The 15,369-nt window shown below is 44.7% G+C and overlaps 1 protein-coding gene across 1 annotated transcript in view; it reads left to right on the top strand.

Moving 5' to 3' along the window:
* Positions 1 to 14,884, top strand: part of LOC120065085 (son of sevenless homolog 1-like) — a 67,729-nt gene extending 52,845 nt beyond the window's left edge. Inside the window, exons 13-22 of the mRNA XM_039015801.1 lie at positions 1,599 to 1,702; positions 1,915 to 2,137; positions 5,749 to 5,868; positions 7,418 to 7,580; positions 7,884 to 8,001; positions 8,334 to 8,506; positions 9,057 to 9,173; positions 10,931 to 11,201; positions 12,784 to 12,905; positions 13,164 to 14,884. Of these exons, the coding sequence (XP_038871729.1) occupies positions 1,599 to 1,702; positions 1,915 to 2,137; positions 5,749 to 5,868; positions 7,418 to 7,580; positions 7,884 to 8,001; positions 8,334 to 8,506; positions 9,057 to 9,173; positions 10,931 to 11,201; positions 12,784 to 12,905; positions 13,164 to 13,742 (1,990 nt within the window). The 3' untranslated portion in view covers positions 13,743 to 14,884. The remainder of the gene's footprint in view (positions 1 to 1,598; positions 1,703 to 1,914; positions 2,138 to 5,748; positions 5,869 to 7,417; positions 7,581 to 7,883; positions 8,002 to 8,333; positions 8,507 to 9,056; positions 9,174 to 10,930; positions 11,202 to 12,783; positions 12,906 to 13,163) is intronic.
* Positions 14,885 to 15,369: the final 485 nt, after the last annotated feature.

Raw genomic sequence — 15,369 nt, 5'->3', positions numbered from 1 at the left:
CCCAAGCCATGAGGTCGAAAGAATTGTCTGTAGAGCTCAGAGACAGGATTGTGTCGGCACAGATTTGGGGAAGGGTACTAAAACATTTCTGCAGCATTGAAGGTCCCCAGGAACACAGTGGCCTCCGTCATTCTTAAATGGAGGAAGTTTGGAACCACCAAGACTCTTCTTAGAGCTGGCTGCCTGGCCAAACTGATCAATCTGGGGATAAGGGCCTTGGTCAGGGAGGTGACCAAGAACCCAATAGTCACTCTGACAGCGCTCCAGAGTTCCTTTGTGGAGATGGGAGAACCTTCCAGAAGGACAACCATCTCTGCAGCACTCCACCATTCAGGCCTTTAGGGTAGAGTGGCCAGACGGAAGCCACTCGTCGGTAAAAAGCACTTGACAGCCCGCTTGGAGTTTATCAAAAGGGACCTAAAGGACTCTGACCATGAGAAACAAGATTCTCTGGTCTGATGAAACCAAGATTAAACTCTTTGACCTGAATGCCAAGCGTTACATCTGGAGGAAACCTGGCACCATCCCTACAGTGAAGCATGGTGGTGGCAGCATCATGCTGTGGGGATCATTTTCAGCAGCAGGGACTGGAAGATTAGCCAGGATCAAGGGAAAGATGAACGGTGCAAAGTACAGAGAGATCCTTGATGAAAACCTGCTCCAGAGCGCTCAGGACCTCAAACTGGGGCGAAGTTTCACCTTCTTACAGGACAACGACCCTAAGCACACAGCCAAGACAACCCATGACTCGCTTCAGACAAATCTCTGAATGTCCTTGAGTGGCCCAGCCAGAGACTTGAAAATAGCTGTGCAGTGACGCTCCCCATCCAACCTGACAGAGCTTGAGAGGTTCTGCAGAGAAGAATGGAAGAAACTCCCCAAATACAGGTGTGCCAAGCTTGTAGCGTCCTACCCAAGAAGACTCGAGGCTGTAATTGCTGCCAAAGATGCTTCAACAAAGTACTGAGTAAAGGGTCTGAATACCTATGTAAATGTGATATTTCAGTTTACAATTTTTTATAAATGTGCAAACATTTCTAGAAACCTGTTTTTGCAGTGAAAAACAATTGTGGAAAAGTCAAAGGGTTTGAATACTTTCCGAATGCATTGTAAATATATAGAATTTTTTATGCATATATTTTACTACATTATTTTCCACTAACCCTACCACCCCTCCCCTAATTGGAGTAAACTAATGGACAACAATACTCAGGCTTCACTTCAGGTTATACATACTACATAGATTTCACGGACAATATACTTTACGTTAATTATCTTTTTTGTTTGTTTGTTTGTTTTTATGTCCCAGCCTTCAGCTACCCTCAAACCTTTACATCTCTCTCTGAAGAACATCCAGTTTTCATTTCTAGCTGCCATATATTTTTCAGGCATGCACTCTTTGTAGCTCTCAATTCATCTGTGGCTATCTGGTCTCTTATCAGTCAACTCATCTCTTTCCCAGTCTCTTAGGAGTTGGTTTAAGTTGCTAATCCAGGGTCAGATTTATTTAGTTTTTAGGTCAGGATTTGTAGTTAGCGGTCTCTTGCTGGTCTGTAACTGCTATCTAACTGGTTTTGACCTACTCTCTCTTCCTGCAGAGTACTGAATGTATGTCGCCACTGGGTGGAGCACCACTTCTATGACTTTGAGCGGGACTGCCAGTTACTCAAGCGTCTGGAGGAGTTCATTGCATTGGTGCGAGGTATGTGTGGCTAAATCGGGGCAAGGACTTTCTCTTCTCTCGTTGCATATCCTCTCTTTTTGTCTTGTATATTCTCCTCTTTCTTCTTTTCCTCTTGTCTCTTCCTCTCCCGTCTCTTGTATTCTATATTCTTCTAATTTAGTGTATTTTTTTCACCTCTCTTCTCCTTCTCTTCTCTGAGTGACAATCTCCCTCTCTGTGACCCCTCCCAGGCAAGGCCATGAAGAAGTGGGTGGAGTCCATCACCAAGATCATCCAGAGGAAGAAGCAGGCGCAGGCAAACGGGCCCAGCCACAACATCACCTTCGAGAGCTCGCCGCCGCCCATCGAGTGGCACCTCAGTAAGCCGGGCCAAACAGACCAGTTTGACCTCATGACCCTCCACCCCATTGAGATCGCCCGACAGCTCACACTGCTCGAGTCCGACTTCTACAGGTAGGCCTACAGTACCGTATGGCCGTCCAAGCCAGTGTTTTTTAACTCCATTTCTTTTTGTTCCTGTCCAGTACTAAGGCACCTAAATTTATCACTGGCTTGATTACTTGGATCAGCTGTGTAAGTGTTGTCCAAGAGCAAAAATGTGACCCACCACCTGGATTCGGTCCTATGTAGCAAAATTTTAAATGTTGTCTTTTACATTGGATAAAAGTACAGACTCAGAGCTAGAAATGTGGATATCATACACTCCAGTTGAGGAACATTGAGAAAGTAATTCTGCTTAGAAAGTTGATAAACTTGTAACCCCACTTTTGAGAAAATTGCCCATGAATGTTTTGGTACACCAACTTGGAGAGCTCTTCTTTGTCTACACCCATTCAGCATTGTTCACATCCTCTTAAGCCTTAGCCCAACCCATCTCTTTAAGGATTCACATTTGAGGCCATGTGCTAAACCGAGTGAGTAGTGTAGTAAACAACCAAGTATTTCAAGACTAAAAGTGCTAAAAGTAGTAGCCTACAATAAGTTGAGGCTCCAGGAAAAAATACACTTTATCTAGTCCTTGTCCAATATCCTAATTATGACTTTGGTGCAGGTCATGTTTTTCTTGACTTTACCATCTCTGGTAAACACACATTATATCAAATCAAATCAAAGTTTATTTGTCACATGTACAGGATACAGAAGGTGTAAATGGTACTGTGAAATGGTTACTTGCATATTTGCAAGTAATATAAAAAATAGAAATTGTCCAGATAAAAAAATATAGTGTCAATATTTGATCATTTATTAGATGATGCTTACCCAGACACACTTGCCTAAATTGATAGGCCATGTGAAAGAAATGCTATATTCACCCCCCAGCCACATCTAGCTAAGTGGATGGGTCACTATTGTCTAGACGTACACGTGTTCATGAAATACAACAGATGGCCGTAATCACCCCCAGACACACCTGGCTAACTTGATGGGTTGTGTAATGATCTGGCGAAGTGGATTTTTTTGTTTAGACATGTAGCTATCTAAACAATGAACCGTCATAATCCCAACTCGTACTAATACAAACTGATTGTTGTAGCTAAAGCTAACCAACAATGTCCAATGTTAGGTAGCTAGCTAACATTAAGCTATAACTAGTAATGAAAATCGTTTTCTGATTCAAATAATATTACTACAGATCATACACGTAACGTCAGCTAGCGAGCCAGCAAGCTAACATGCGCTAGCTAGCTAACAGTACGCTTTAACTTGCAATGAAAAATGACTTTCTGACAAAATTAGAAACTTATAATATCTGAAAATGTAGCTAGACTCTTACCCTTATACATGGATGAAATCTTCACGGCAGACTGGAACCATTTAACTCCGTTTTGTTTGTAGCTACATCTTGTTTGGCCAGCGTTGTGTTAAGTCACTCCGGTTCACACTAACCGTGGCGTGTGCAGAAAGTAGCCCATCACAACTTTTTCCAACTGATCTGTCAATAGCACCTGCTAAATTCAGGGCATCAGTGTTGTTGACAAAAGTAGCAACACTTTTGTAGTTCTCAATGGCTAATGTTAAAACTTTCAAAAACCGGCGCGGTAGAAATGACTATCAACACATACTAAAGAGTTCCCGTTATAGACAGAAGCCTGCTACATGGCAGACCAAACCAAACTCATCTCCCGGCATGTCCAGCCCACCCATCTCAGCCAATCATGGCTAGCGGGAAGGTTCCTGTCTTTTTCCGTGGCTAAACCAACTAGGCTTGTAATTTAACAATTTCATTCGTATTTACAGATGGAATACACATTTTCTATTAAGGCACATGAAAGTTCACATGTTCCAGAAGGTATTTCTGCCCAAAAACACATTTTGATAAAAAGTAAAAGACGTTCAAATGCCTCTCCTGTGAAGTAGTGATGTGCGACATACGCCTAGCTTCCTGAAACAGGGCACAAATTTGCTGTATTTGTTGCCTTCATACCAGGTGGGGAGTGAAGGGTGGAGGTGTACCACCTTATTTAGTCCCCTAAATACCTGGTAATTATTTGTTACCAATTGTGTTATATAATTTCATGTAATTAGAAAGTTCTCAGTGGTAATAGGACTTTAAAAAACGAACAACTGTAGTTTGGGATGTTCTTTCAGTATTCGTATCTTTGCAGTTGCACCCAGATCCTCCTAAGAGGTCGCTTACATTGGAATATACTCCTTCATGGACATTTCAATTGATATTCTTATGGCTAAGTGATCATTTTTTTCACCAGTGAATAAAATTGAGTTCATGATTCGTCACACTTGATGCAGTCATCGCTTTGGATCCACCTCTTGTCTGAATATGTTTCTATGTTTTCCCATTTTGCCAGATTAAAGTTGTTTAGTACAATAGAGGACACATGCACACACGCACAATTTTCCTCACATATACTTACACACACAAACATGCAGCCCAGAGAGGGGACGCAGGGACACACTTCCCCCTCTGACGTCGCTGGGCCTGTGGGAACAGCTAGGGTGGGCCATACCCAAGGTTATCCCCTCACCTCTTTCCCACGCTCCGGGGTGAAGTTTCCCCTAGGTGCAGATCTATGATCAGCTTCCTCTCTCCCAATATTAACCGTAACCGTTAGTGGGGAAAATTCAAAACTGACCCAAGATCAGCATCTATGGGTAACTCAATGTATGTACTGTAAGAATATCAATTGAAATGTCCATGAAGGAGCTGGTCCTCACTAATGCCCCGTAGGTCACTTCATTACTCCCTATTTGTTTACTATACAAGCATCTGATTTACCTAACTTTGTTGTTGAAGGATTAAAAACATGAGTTACAAAATGCATTCGCAGGGTTGGTTAACTCTTAACGTTCCTCGGGTCTCCACCGATTAGGTAAATCCGCTTTTAGTTTTAATGCGTCCCATTGCTGGAACAATTTACAGATCTCATTAAAACTGGATGTTCTGGTGCTGCTTGGATGTTGATTGAAAACCTAGTAGCTGAGAAATGTAACTGTTTATGATTGTGTATTTGCGTTTTGCATATTTAAAAAAATATATATATTGACACTTATTTATGCACGTGTAGTTTTAATTGTGTATATTGTATATTGATGTGTATTGTGTACACAGGGCTCCCCTGGAAAAGAGACCCTTGGTCTCAGTGCAGACTACCTGTTAAAATAAAGTTCAAATAAAAACATTCACATATTCACTCTACTCCATTTCCTACGACGAGATCACAACACACTGGCTCGGTGGCCCAAAAATGGTCGCCGGTATTGTCTGAAAGTCTTACCGCAATGCTGGCACAGAAAGCTCCCTTAGCTGCCAAGACTGGAGTCGGTAGAAGTTTGCACCTAACCACTGACAGTCAGATTTTTTTTGTTTGTCATTAAACTAATAACGGTGGCCCTCTGTGGCTCACATGGTGAATGCATGGTGCTAGCCACACTAAAGTTGTGGCTTCAATTCCTGCTGGGATCACATAAACATACAGTATAGTGCCTGCATACATTTTTTGTAAGTCGCTTTGGATAATGGCATAGAATAGTTAGAGTATATGGTAATCTCATCCTACATCTTTGGTTTGGAGCATTATTGACCTCTCTCTCACCTATATCTACAGGGCGGTGCAGCCATCAGAGCTGGTGGGCAGCGTGTGGACGAAGGAGGACAAGGAGCTGAACTCGCCCAACCTTCTGCGCATGATCCGCCACACCACCAACCTCACATTGTGGTTCGAAAAGTAAGCCAATTTTGTTTTTTTGGCAGCACAAAGAAGCGGTCCTCATGTGAAATGTGACCCATGATACTCCTTACACTTGCAGTGTTGACCAAGCATTTTCTATGATTAATTTATGGCATGATAAAGTAAGTGTTATGTAGCTCAATGTATACTGAACAAAATTATAAACACAAGTATAGTGTTGGTCCCATCATAAGCTGAAATAAAAGATGCCAGAAATGTTCCATAAGCACAAAAAGCTTATTTCTTCTCAAATGTTGTGCACTAATGAGTTTACATCCCGGTTAGTGAGCATTTCTTCTTCGCCTAGATAATCCATCCACCTGACAGGTGTGGCATATCAAGAAGCTGATTAAACAGCATGATCATTACACAAGTGCACCTTGTGCTGGGGACAATAGAAGGCCCCTTTTCAACATGCAGTTTTGTCACACAACACAATGCCACAGATGTCTCAAGTTTTGAGGGAGCATGCAATTGGCAAGCTGACCATAAGCCACGTCCAACGACATTTTAGAGAATTTGTCAGTATGTCCAACCGGCCTCACAACCGCAGACCACGTGTAACCACGAAAGCCCAGGCCCTCCACTTCCGGCTTCTTCACCTGCAGGATCGTCTGAGACCAGCCATCCGGACAGCTGATAAAACTGAGCAGTATTTCTGTCTGTAATAAAGCCCTTTTGTGGGGGAAAACTCATTCTGATTGGTTGGGCCTGGTTCCCCAGACAGTGGGCTTGGCTCCCAAGTGGATGGGCCTTTGCCCTCCCAGGCCCAACCATGGCTGTGCCCCTGCCCACTCATGTGATATCCATAGATTAGGGCCTAATGCATTTGTTTCAATTGACTGACTCCTTATAGGAACTGTAACTCAGTAAAATCGTTGAAATTGTTGCATGTTGCGTTTTTATGTTTTTGTTCAATATAGTTATGTCATTCATGTCCTTTGCATACAGATGTTATGAATGCTTTATGTAGGTGGCAGAATTTCACCCTAAATAAGGCTGTGATTACTCCTATCCTCCCTCTCTTGATTCTCAAGCTGAAAAGGAAGGAAACATTTGGGACTGTTCTTTGTGTATGAGCTGCTAATCCCTGTCTGATTTTACATGTGATATTACACCAGGCTTGTTATCTCCAGAGACTTCCTGATTCGTTTTCAGGGACTACTGAATTGGTTGAGTGAAATGTGTCCTTACACTGACTTAATAGCTCACCATGTTACCAAATGAGGACTAACAGGTCAATATGATGTTACTAATTAAAACACATTTGGGAGCATTAAAATGTACCAGTGCTTATTTTCTTGCCCCCACTTACCTTACGCCAGCTGTGGAAGTTATTGACCGAACTATGCTGACCTGAGTCATGTTTATTAGGGCTTGCAGCAGAAAAAGTTTTGCAATTCAAAACAAAAATGTGTGTTTCTTGTTGGACAAATCCAGGTAGTCCCTCCATGTTTATCAGTTGTCCGTTTGGTGCCTAATGAACACAGCCCTGGCCCCTGGGTTTAAATAGCATTTATTTTCTATGTACTATGTTCTACACCAGGTGTATCGTAGAGACGGAGAACCTGGAAGAGCGGGCAGCGGTGGTGGCGCGTATCATCGAGATCCTGCAGGTGTTCCAGGAGCTCAACAACTTCAATGGCGTGCTGGAGGTGGTCAGCGCCATGAACTCCTCGCCCGTCTACCGGCTAGACCACACCTTCGAGGTGAGGAAGGCCGGAGGGGTTCTTTCTGCAAGATTCTTTGGTGGTGGTGTTAGGAAATAGTACCAAGACTGTGTTATCACAGTGTCTGGCATTGCATGAATCCAATGAAAATTGCGGTACCAAATAAGTGCCTAGTGTTGATGAGTATTGAAATTAGTACGTCTCTACGTTGAGGTAACATAAAATGACGGATTTCTTATCAATAGAAGCATGACACAATGTGCCTCTGTGTACAATAGAGATGCATCTGTAGGACGAAATATATATACTTGTTTTGACTGTGAACTTCTGCCCCCTCTCCAGCAAATTCCAAGCCGACAGCGGAAGATTCTGGAGGAGGCCCACGAACTGAGCGAGGACCACTACAAGAAGTACCTGGCAAAACTCCGCTCCATCAACCCCCCCTGCGTCCCCTTCTTTGGTGTGTTCTAGAGCAGTGTTTCTCAACCTTTTTGAGACTAGGGACCAGGAAGCTATGGTCCCTTTTGTGTCAGGGACTCACAAGTAATGTACTTTTTCTTTTTTTTTTTTTTTGTATACAGCAGTACTGTGTGTCTAAGACAATTTCCCCCTCGGGAACATTGAAGTTGATCCTGTCCTATTCTAGGGTTTTTCTTCTTTGGAGGACCACTTACATTAAAACTAGTGTTGGTTAACCATCTCGGGGACCGGCCAGCAACATTCCACGGACCGGTGCCAGTCCATGGACATCATCGCTCCGCTCTCTCATGTCTTTTCTTTCTCTCTTCTCAGGGATCTACTTGACGAACATCCTGAAGACGGAGGAAGGCAACCCTGACTTCCTGAAGAGGCATGGCAAGGAGCTGATCAACTTCAGCAAGCGACGGAAAGTGGCCGAGATCACCGGGGAGATCCAGCAGTACCAGAACCAGCCCTACTGCTTACGGGTGGAGAGCGATATCCGGGTGAGGGGCAAAAACAATGATGTCACAAGTTCCGTTGAAGTCGGCTCCCACTATATGGCCAGCCTGCGTAGTCAACATTTTTGTAGAAATTGTAATAATTCCGGCTTTGCAGCATGGTCCGACCCATCGACGTTTCACAAATACCATTTAGTTACGTGGAATATGAATGGGTGTAAATATGAGTAACACAGGGAAGTAATATAACGATTTCAGCTCTACAGTTACCATGTACAGTTGACAGTTTGCCAAGTCATAGCAACCTATTCGTTTTTGATTAGATATACATTTAGTGGTGATCCCTAGCTTCAACTTTAGTCTCATTGACATCAGTGCATGGCTAAGTGAAAATTCGACATAAGTGGAAGGTAGGATTCACCACTTAGTAGAGAGTTACTGCCAATCAGCTCCTGACATGTATTATTTGGTTATTTATCCAATTGTCCCCAATCACCCACACCCTTGTCTATCGTCATTAGGACAGCAATGTATATTTCACGATGGATCTTTCTTTCGATCTTTCTGACGACTCCCTCTCCTTTGTGTATCACAGAAGTTCTTTGAAAACCTCAATCCAATGGAGGACAAGGCAGAGAAGGAGTTTGCTGACTATCTGTTCAACAAGTCGCTGGAGATCGAGCCTCGGAATGCCCGGTCGTTGCCTCGATTTGTAAGTGTCTTGTTCCTCTCCGATCTTACGGTTCACATGATTATCCTCTCTCGGACTCCCGATGCAGTTTGATCAGTTATTGTATTTCAAAAATGTGTTAGAAGGACATTGGATCTTCACGAGTTCAGATGAAAAATACTTTTTGTCAACTATAAAAATAAAAATAAATAGATTTTAGTCACTCGACTTACAGTAGTTCACTCGACTTACAGTAGTGAATGCATACTTTTTAGTAGTGGCCCCCCGTGGGAATCGAACCCACAACCCTGACGTTGCAAGTGCCATGCTCTACCAACTGAGCCACGGGACCAGACTGGGCCACACTTAAGCTGTGCGGCTCCATGTATACTCTTAAGCAGTGGCGTCTCGTGAAATATCCAACAAGTGGGGCTGTTGTCAATACGTTGCAAACTGGCAATAAGTAGCTGACAAATAACGCTTACGTAAGTCCACATTTCTAGTAGGCTACTGCAAATGTTCAACTTATTTGCTAGACTTACAAGCATATGGGAATACAGTAAGAGACAAAAACTTGTGTAGTTTAGTTTTAGCTAACGTCATGGCTCGTTTGACAGTGTCATCTTCTGTGTCTGAACTCACTTCATAACTGACAACAGTCCAGTGTTCTTGTAGTTCGTCGCCATCTGGTGTTCAGAGTTATAACTGAAAACCAGGGGCTCTTTGGAAAGGTTCAGTAAGAGTGGCTAGAATCCTATGATAATCAAATTGTATTGGTCACATACACGTGTTTAGCAGATGTTATTGCGGGTGTAGCGAAATGCTTGTAAAATTTTCTAAGGACTAGTAGCAAGGCAGCCCTCTGTTGGCGCCGTTTTTTTAGGTTCCGCAAGGGGTATAGGGATCGCTTTGAATTGCATTGAACGCTGGAACTACGCTGCCGATTACAGCAGCACATTTTTTGGGGGAAAACTCGATTCAAATGCAGCTATTTGTGTACACAAACTTGATAGTATTACATTTTATAATTATATACATTTTTGTAAATCCATTTTTATCTCATTGCTGCCAGGTGGGGCGGCGTCCGAGCGCCCTCTATGGACGCAACGCCCCTGCTATTAAGGTAGAAAAAAGACTGACAATTTGTCAGCAGAATTGATACCTATAACAATTACAGGTAACTGCCAAAATAAAGGAAACACTTGAGTAAATGAAGGATATAAAGTATATTGACAACAGTTTCTTCCGCACAGGTGTTCCTGAGCTAATTAAGCAATTAACATCCCATCATGCTTAGGGTCATGTATAAAATTTCCCGTTGCCCATTTTGGCTACCATGGCTAGAAGAAGAGATTGGTGACTTTGAAAGAGGTGTCTCAAAGGTGCATAGAAGGTTTAAAGTGTGTGTGTGTGTGTCAGCCACCAGATCTCACCCAATTGAACACATGTGGTAGATTCTGAAGTGTCACCTGAGTCAGCGTTTTCCACCACCGTCAACAAAACAGCAAATTATGGAATTTCTCGTGGAAGAATGGTGTCACATCCCTCCAATAAAGTTCTAAACACTTGTAGAATCTATGGTTTATGTTTGTTGGTGTTTATTTTGGCAGTTACCTATAGGTAACACACTAACCAGATAGTTCCCCAATCTTCCGACATTAATTTATCAATTAACTACCAGATAGAAAAGAACCAGCAGCACTTGAGGGCTGAGGGTCTGCAGTTGAGTAGCCCTGACATTATAGTGTTGCCCTGACCCCTCCTTCACCTCTCTTCTCTCTCTCCCTTTCTCCTTCCAGCCCAAGAAGTACAACTGCCCGCTCAAGTCGCCCGGCGTGCGCCCGTCCTCGGTGCGCCCGGGCACCATGCGCCACCCGACACCACTGCAGAACGAGCCACGCAAGATCAGCTACAGCCGCATCCCTGACAGCGAGATGGAGAGCGCCGCCTCTGCGCCCAACTCGCCGCGCACGCCCCTCACGCCGCCGCCGGCCTCGGCCGCCTCCAGCTCCACGGACATCGGCAGCGTGTTTGACTCGCCCCAGGGCCCCTCCAGCCCCTTCCACTCCAGTAGGTGGTCCTTCGAGCCGGACGGGGGAGCAGCTTGGGTGGGGATCGCGGCGGAAGGGAAGGGAGGTGGGGTGGGTGGGAGCACAGCTAGAGCTTATAGAGACAGTTTTTGAGAGTTAAACACAGTTTGAGAGTTTGAATTTAAGGTGGTACCTAAAGAAACGGTCAAAATGCTTCCTTCCTCCCCTTCTTGGAGTAATCACTGAGCTAAGGTCAGCCGCGCACGCCCCTCACGCCGCCGCCGAGCTAAGTGATTAGCTAGGTGAATGCAAAGTCTTCCACTTCTTAGCTTTCACCAATCCAGTCATGTCAGATCAGTGATTACTCCAAGGAAGGGAGGAAGGAAGAATGCATGCAAGACCAGTCAGAGTGCAATTGAGTGTTATCGCTGTGAAATGTTTGGCACCGACATGGATAATGCCAGTATTCCAATTTATTTACAGTATATTGTTCTGAGCACAGCCAAAGGAACACAACCTCTTGCCCTAAAGATACTAACCCATTTTACATTACCCTGTAACTCGCATTATACCAGTAACTTTCCCATTTTCAGAACTCCGTTGTAACAAGGCGTGTGTGTGTGTGGGGGGGTGATGACACCCGCAGTCCTTTCAGAATTGTGAACAGTGAATACATAAACGGGTTAATGGGTGATAGGTCCAGTGGTCCGAAATGAAACTGGTCCATCCGCATCAGTCTCTCCTCCTCTCAGGGCCTTTTCTCTCTTTTCTCTCCTCCTGCCTCTCCCTCCGTCCAGACTGCGACAGCATCTTTGCCCCGGTCTCTTTACCACACGGCCCACGTTAGTATGACCCTCTCAAAGCCAGCCTACCTGTTGTCAGTGAATCCCCCCCCCCACACCCCATCCAAGCAACTACATCAAGTCTCTCACTCATTCTGACCCTCCCAACTTGCCTCTCCCTACCTGCATGCAACTGACATCCACCTCATTGCTCCCATCTCCGCACACTGTTGCGCCTGTCTGTCTCCATGGCAACGAACGCTCGTCTGTGTGTGAGTTTCGTAACTCCAAGTAGACGTTGCCCACGGGTACAGCTCTCGGATCAGTTTACCTCTCTCTGAATACCGACCCTAACCAGGCTACTAACCAGCTAAACTGACCCTAGATCAGTGTCACCCCCTTCTGTTCTCCTGTCCTGAATTCATTGTCACTGTGAGGTTTTGCTCTAAGCATCCTTGTACAATATCACTCTGTGGTGTGTAGTTAGTTATTGAAGTTGGTCGACGTGATTGCCTCGAACATAATACTTTAGGGGTGTCGTTTGCATACCCTTCCCAAAACTATTACCCATCCATTCCTCATCCTCTATTCTAAATGTTTTCATTTTGCTTGTTTTTTTACTCCATTCTTCGTGGGCCTGAATGTCTGGAGAAATTGTCTGATTTAAAACCTAGGAAACAGTCAAGTGCCAAGCAAAAGAGAGAACCCCCCAGACACTGTTGCCCATCCCTGAGTTGTAGAATCCTGTATGGGATGAATTTGGGGAATTAGGGTTAAATATGTGTAATTACTCTCTTCCTGTAAGACTTAATTTGAGTTCCTGATTTCCTTCTATTCCAGGGTCCTCCTCAGTTTCCTCCATGGTGAGTCTCCACAGGAGCACTGAAGACGCCACCGTCCCCCCGCCTGTGCCCCCTCGCAGACGCCCCGAATCCGCCCCCGCTGAATCTTCCCCTTCGAAGGTGACTCTATTTTGACGTTTGCTACCTAATGTTGTTCTGAGACTGTACCATTAGGAGGATTCTCGATTGATTTATTCAAGAATGTAGATGTGGAATGCTAAATATCCAATGAAACACAACTAAGTTGCGCTGTCAGTTATTTGCTAGAGATTTAGATGACAATTTTGAGAGTTTGTCGAGTCGTTCTCCCACACTCTTCATAACGTTTGTACTTCTCCTTCTTTCTCCTTTTCCATCTGTGCGTCTCTCACATTCCAGATGATGTCCAAGCACTTGGACAGCCCCCCCGCCATCCCACCGCGGCAGCCCACCACCACCAAGGTCTACTCACCGCGCTACTCGCTCTCGACCGAGCGCACCTCCTTGTCGGAGCCGCCTGACAGCCCACCCACCCTGCCACCGCGGGAGCCCGTGAGAACGCCGGACGTCTTCTCCAGCTCCAACAGCCCCCTGCACCTGCAGCCACCCCCGCAGGGCCGCATCCGCAGCAGCGAACCCACGCTGAGCCAGACCTTCTTCCCCCCCTCGCCGTTCGGCCCGCTCACCCCGCCACCACCCCCGACTCCCTCGCCCTCGCTGGGGCCGCGCAAGCACCTGCCCTCCCCGCCCTTACCACTGCTGGGGCCCGGCAGCCCAGACTGCTGCGGCGACTCAGCCCTCCTCCCTCTGGGGGGTGCAGCTGGCCCCCCTGTGCCCCCCCGCCAGAGCACCAGCAGCGCTGCTGCCCAAGCCATCCCCAAGCTCCCCCCCAAAACGTACAAAAGGGAGTCGGTGTCATACCCATCCCTAGCGCATCGAGACGGCCCGCCCCTGCTGGAGAATGCCAACCCCTTTTAAAAAGACTTGTGTATGTAATCTGGGGCAAATTATTGAACACTAAAGAGTTGGACAAAAAACAACATTAATTGTGATGTTGACTTTGAGAAGAAAAAAAAGACAATACCAGTGTAGGTTCTTAGCTACCTGGAAAAATAATCATGTGCCCTTGTAAAAAAAAAAAAAATACTTAAACGAAAGATGATTGTCCTTTTTCATTCGTGCAGACCATTTGGAGATTCCCTATAAAAATCCTTTCGGGGGGGGTATCTTACTGTTTGTTTTGTTGTGTGTGTTTGTATGTACAGTATGTCGTTTGTCATTGTCCAATGTTTATTTCATTATTTCATATTTTTTAAGTGAATCGATTGCAGCATTACTTGTCTATGAGCTCGGTGGCCTACCCATGCACATACAGCTTGAACCGTAATAAACCATGAACAAGTACCACACAAGTCTACTGCTCGCTGGAGGACGGAACGATAAAGACTGCAGCCCAGTTTGTACAGACTCCAGGAGAAATCCACAAACTTAATAGTGTTTTAACTCCCTGTGTATGGGCTAAACGATCTACTAAAGTGGCCCATATTGACCAGAGACGGACCAGAGAGGACTCAAGCTACCACGGTGTTGCAAACCCATTCAACTCCCCCATAACAAATGTCTGTCGTTCAATCCACCTCACTCAGATGGAAAAAGGAACTTGGGAAATCATGTTGTTAGATGGTGTTTAAGGCTTTGTGTAGAAACTCAGTCCGAGGCGAGCGTTTAGTTTTTTTGTGCCAGTAGATCGACCAGAGTACCATGATTTAAGGCAGGGTTTCCCAACCTCGGTCCTGGGTGCATGTTTTGTTTTTTTGCCTTAGCACTACACAGCTGATTCAAATAATCAAAGCTTGATGATGAGTTGGATAATTGAATCAGATGTGTAGTGCTCGGGCAAAAAAAACTAAATGTGGGGGGCCCAGGACCGAGTTTGGGAAACCCTGATTCAAGGTACCCATCCACACCAAAGAGGTACTTTTCAAGAAACACAATAAGTGATTGTTCTTAAGTTCGTGTTAGTACTTTTATGTTCTGATTCATTTCTGCCAATGAGTATGTAAAGAAAATTACGATTTGATTTCTTTAAACAAGGGAATAAAAGTGTTTCTACCACCCTATGCAGTAGGTCCGCTATGAAACTAGTGAAGAGCTGGCTACGGTCCTGAATGCAAAAGGCCCAGTTAGAATATATTTGTTTAATGATTCCTTCCTTCCTTCAAAATGGTCACAGATCTGACTGAAGCTGATCGAGTTATGTACTGGAGACCTTGCTCTATCAGTGACATAAAGGGTCTGTATGGAAATGTAGTTGCTAATTGTTTACCTCAAACTTCAACTTGTGTATATGCCTCATACATGCAAGACCAGTTTTGTTTTTACATTTTAGTCATTTAGCAGACACTCTTATCCAGAGCAACTTACAGAGCCCACAACCTTGGCATTACAAGCGCCGTGCTCTACCAAATGAGCCACATGTTACAATTTCTTAACTCATGAAACCACACACTCCTTAGTTTTAGCCTACAATATGATTTTGCTCATAAGTGTCAGGAGATAAGCCCCTTTCTGTCCAATGAGGTCATTTCTGGGCAGTTCGAATTAC

Source organism: Salvelinus namaycush, chromosome 2 (genome assembly GCF_016432855.1).
Source record: "Salvelinus namaycush isolate Seneca chromosome 2, SaNama_1.0, whole genome shotgun sequence".
NCBI classification, from domain to species: domain Eukaryota; kingdom Metazoa; phylum Chordata; class Actinopteri; order Salmoniformes; family Salmonidae; genus Salvelinus; species Salvelinus namaycush.
Note: the sequence above shows the minus strand (reverse complement) of the source record. Positions and strands in the feature narration are given on the sequence as shown.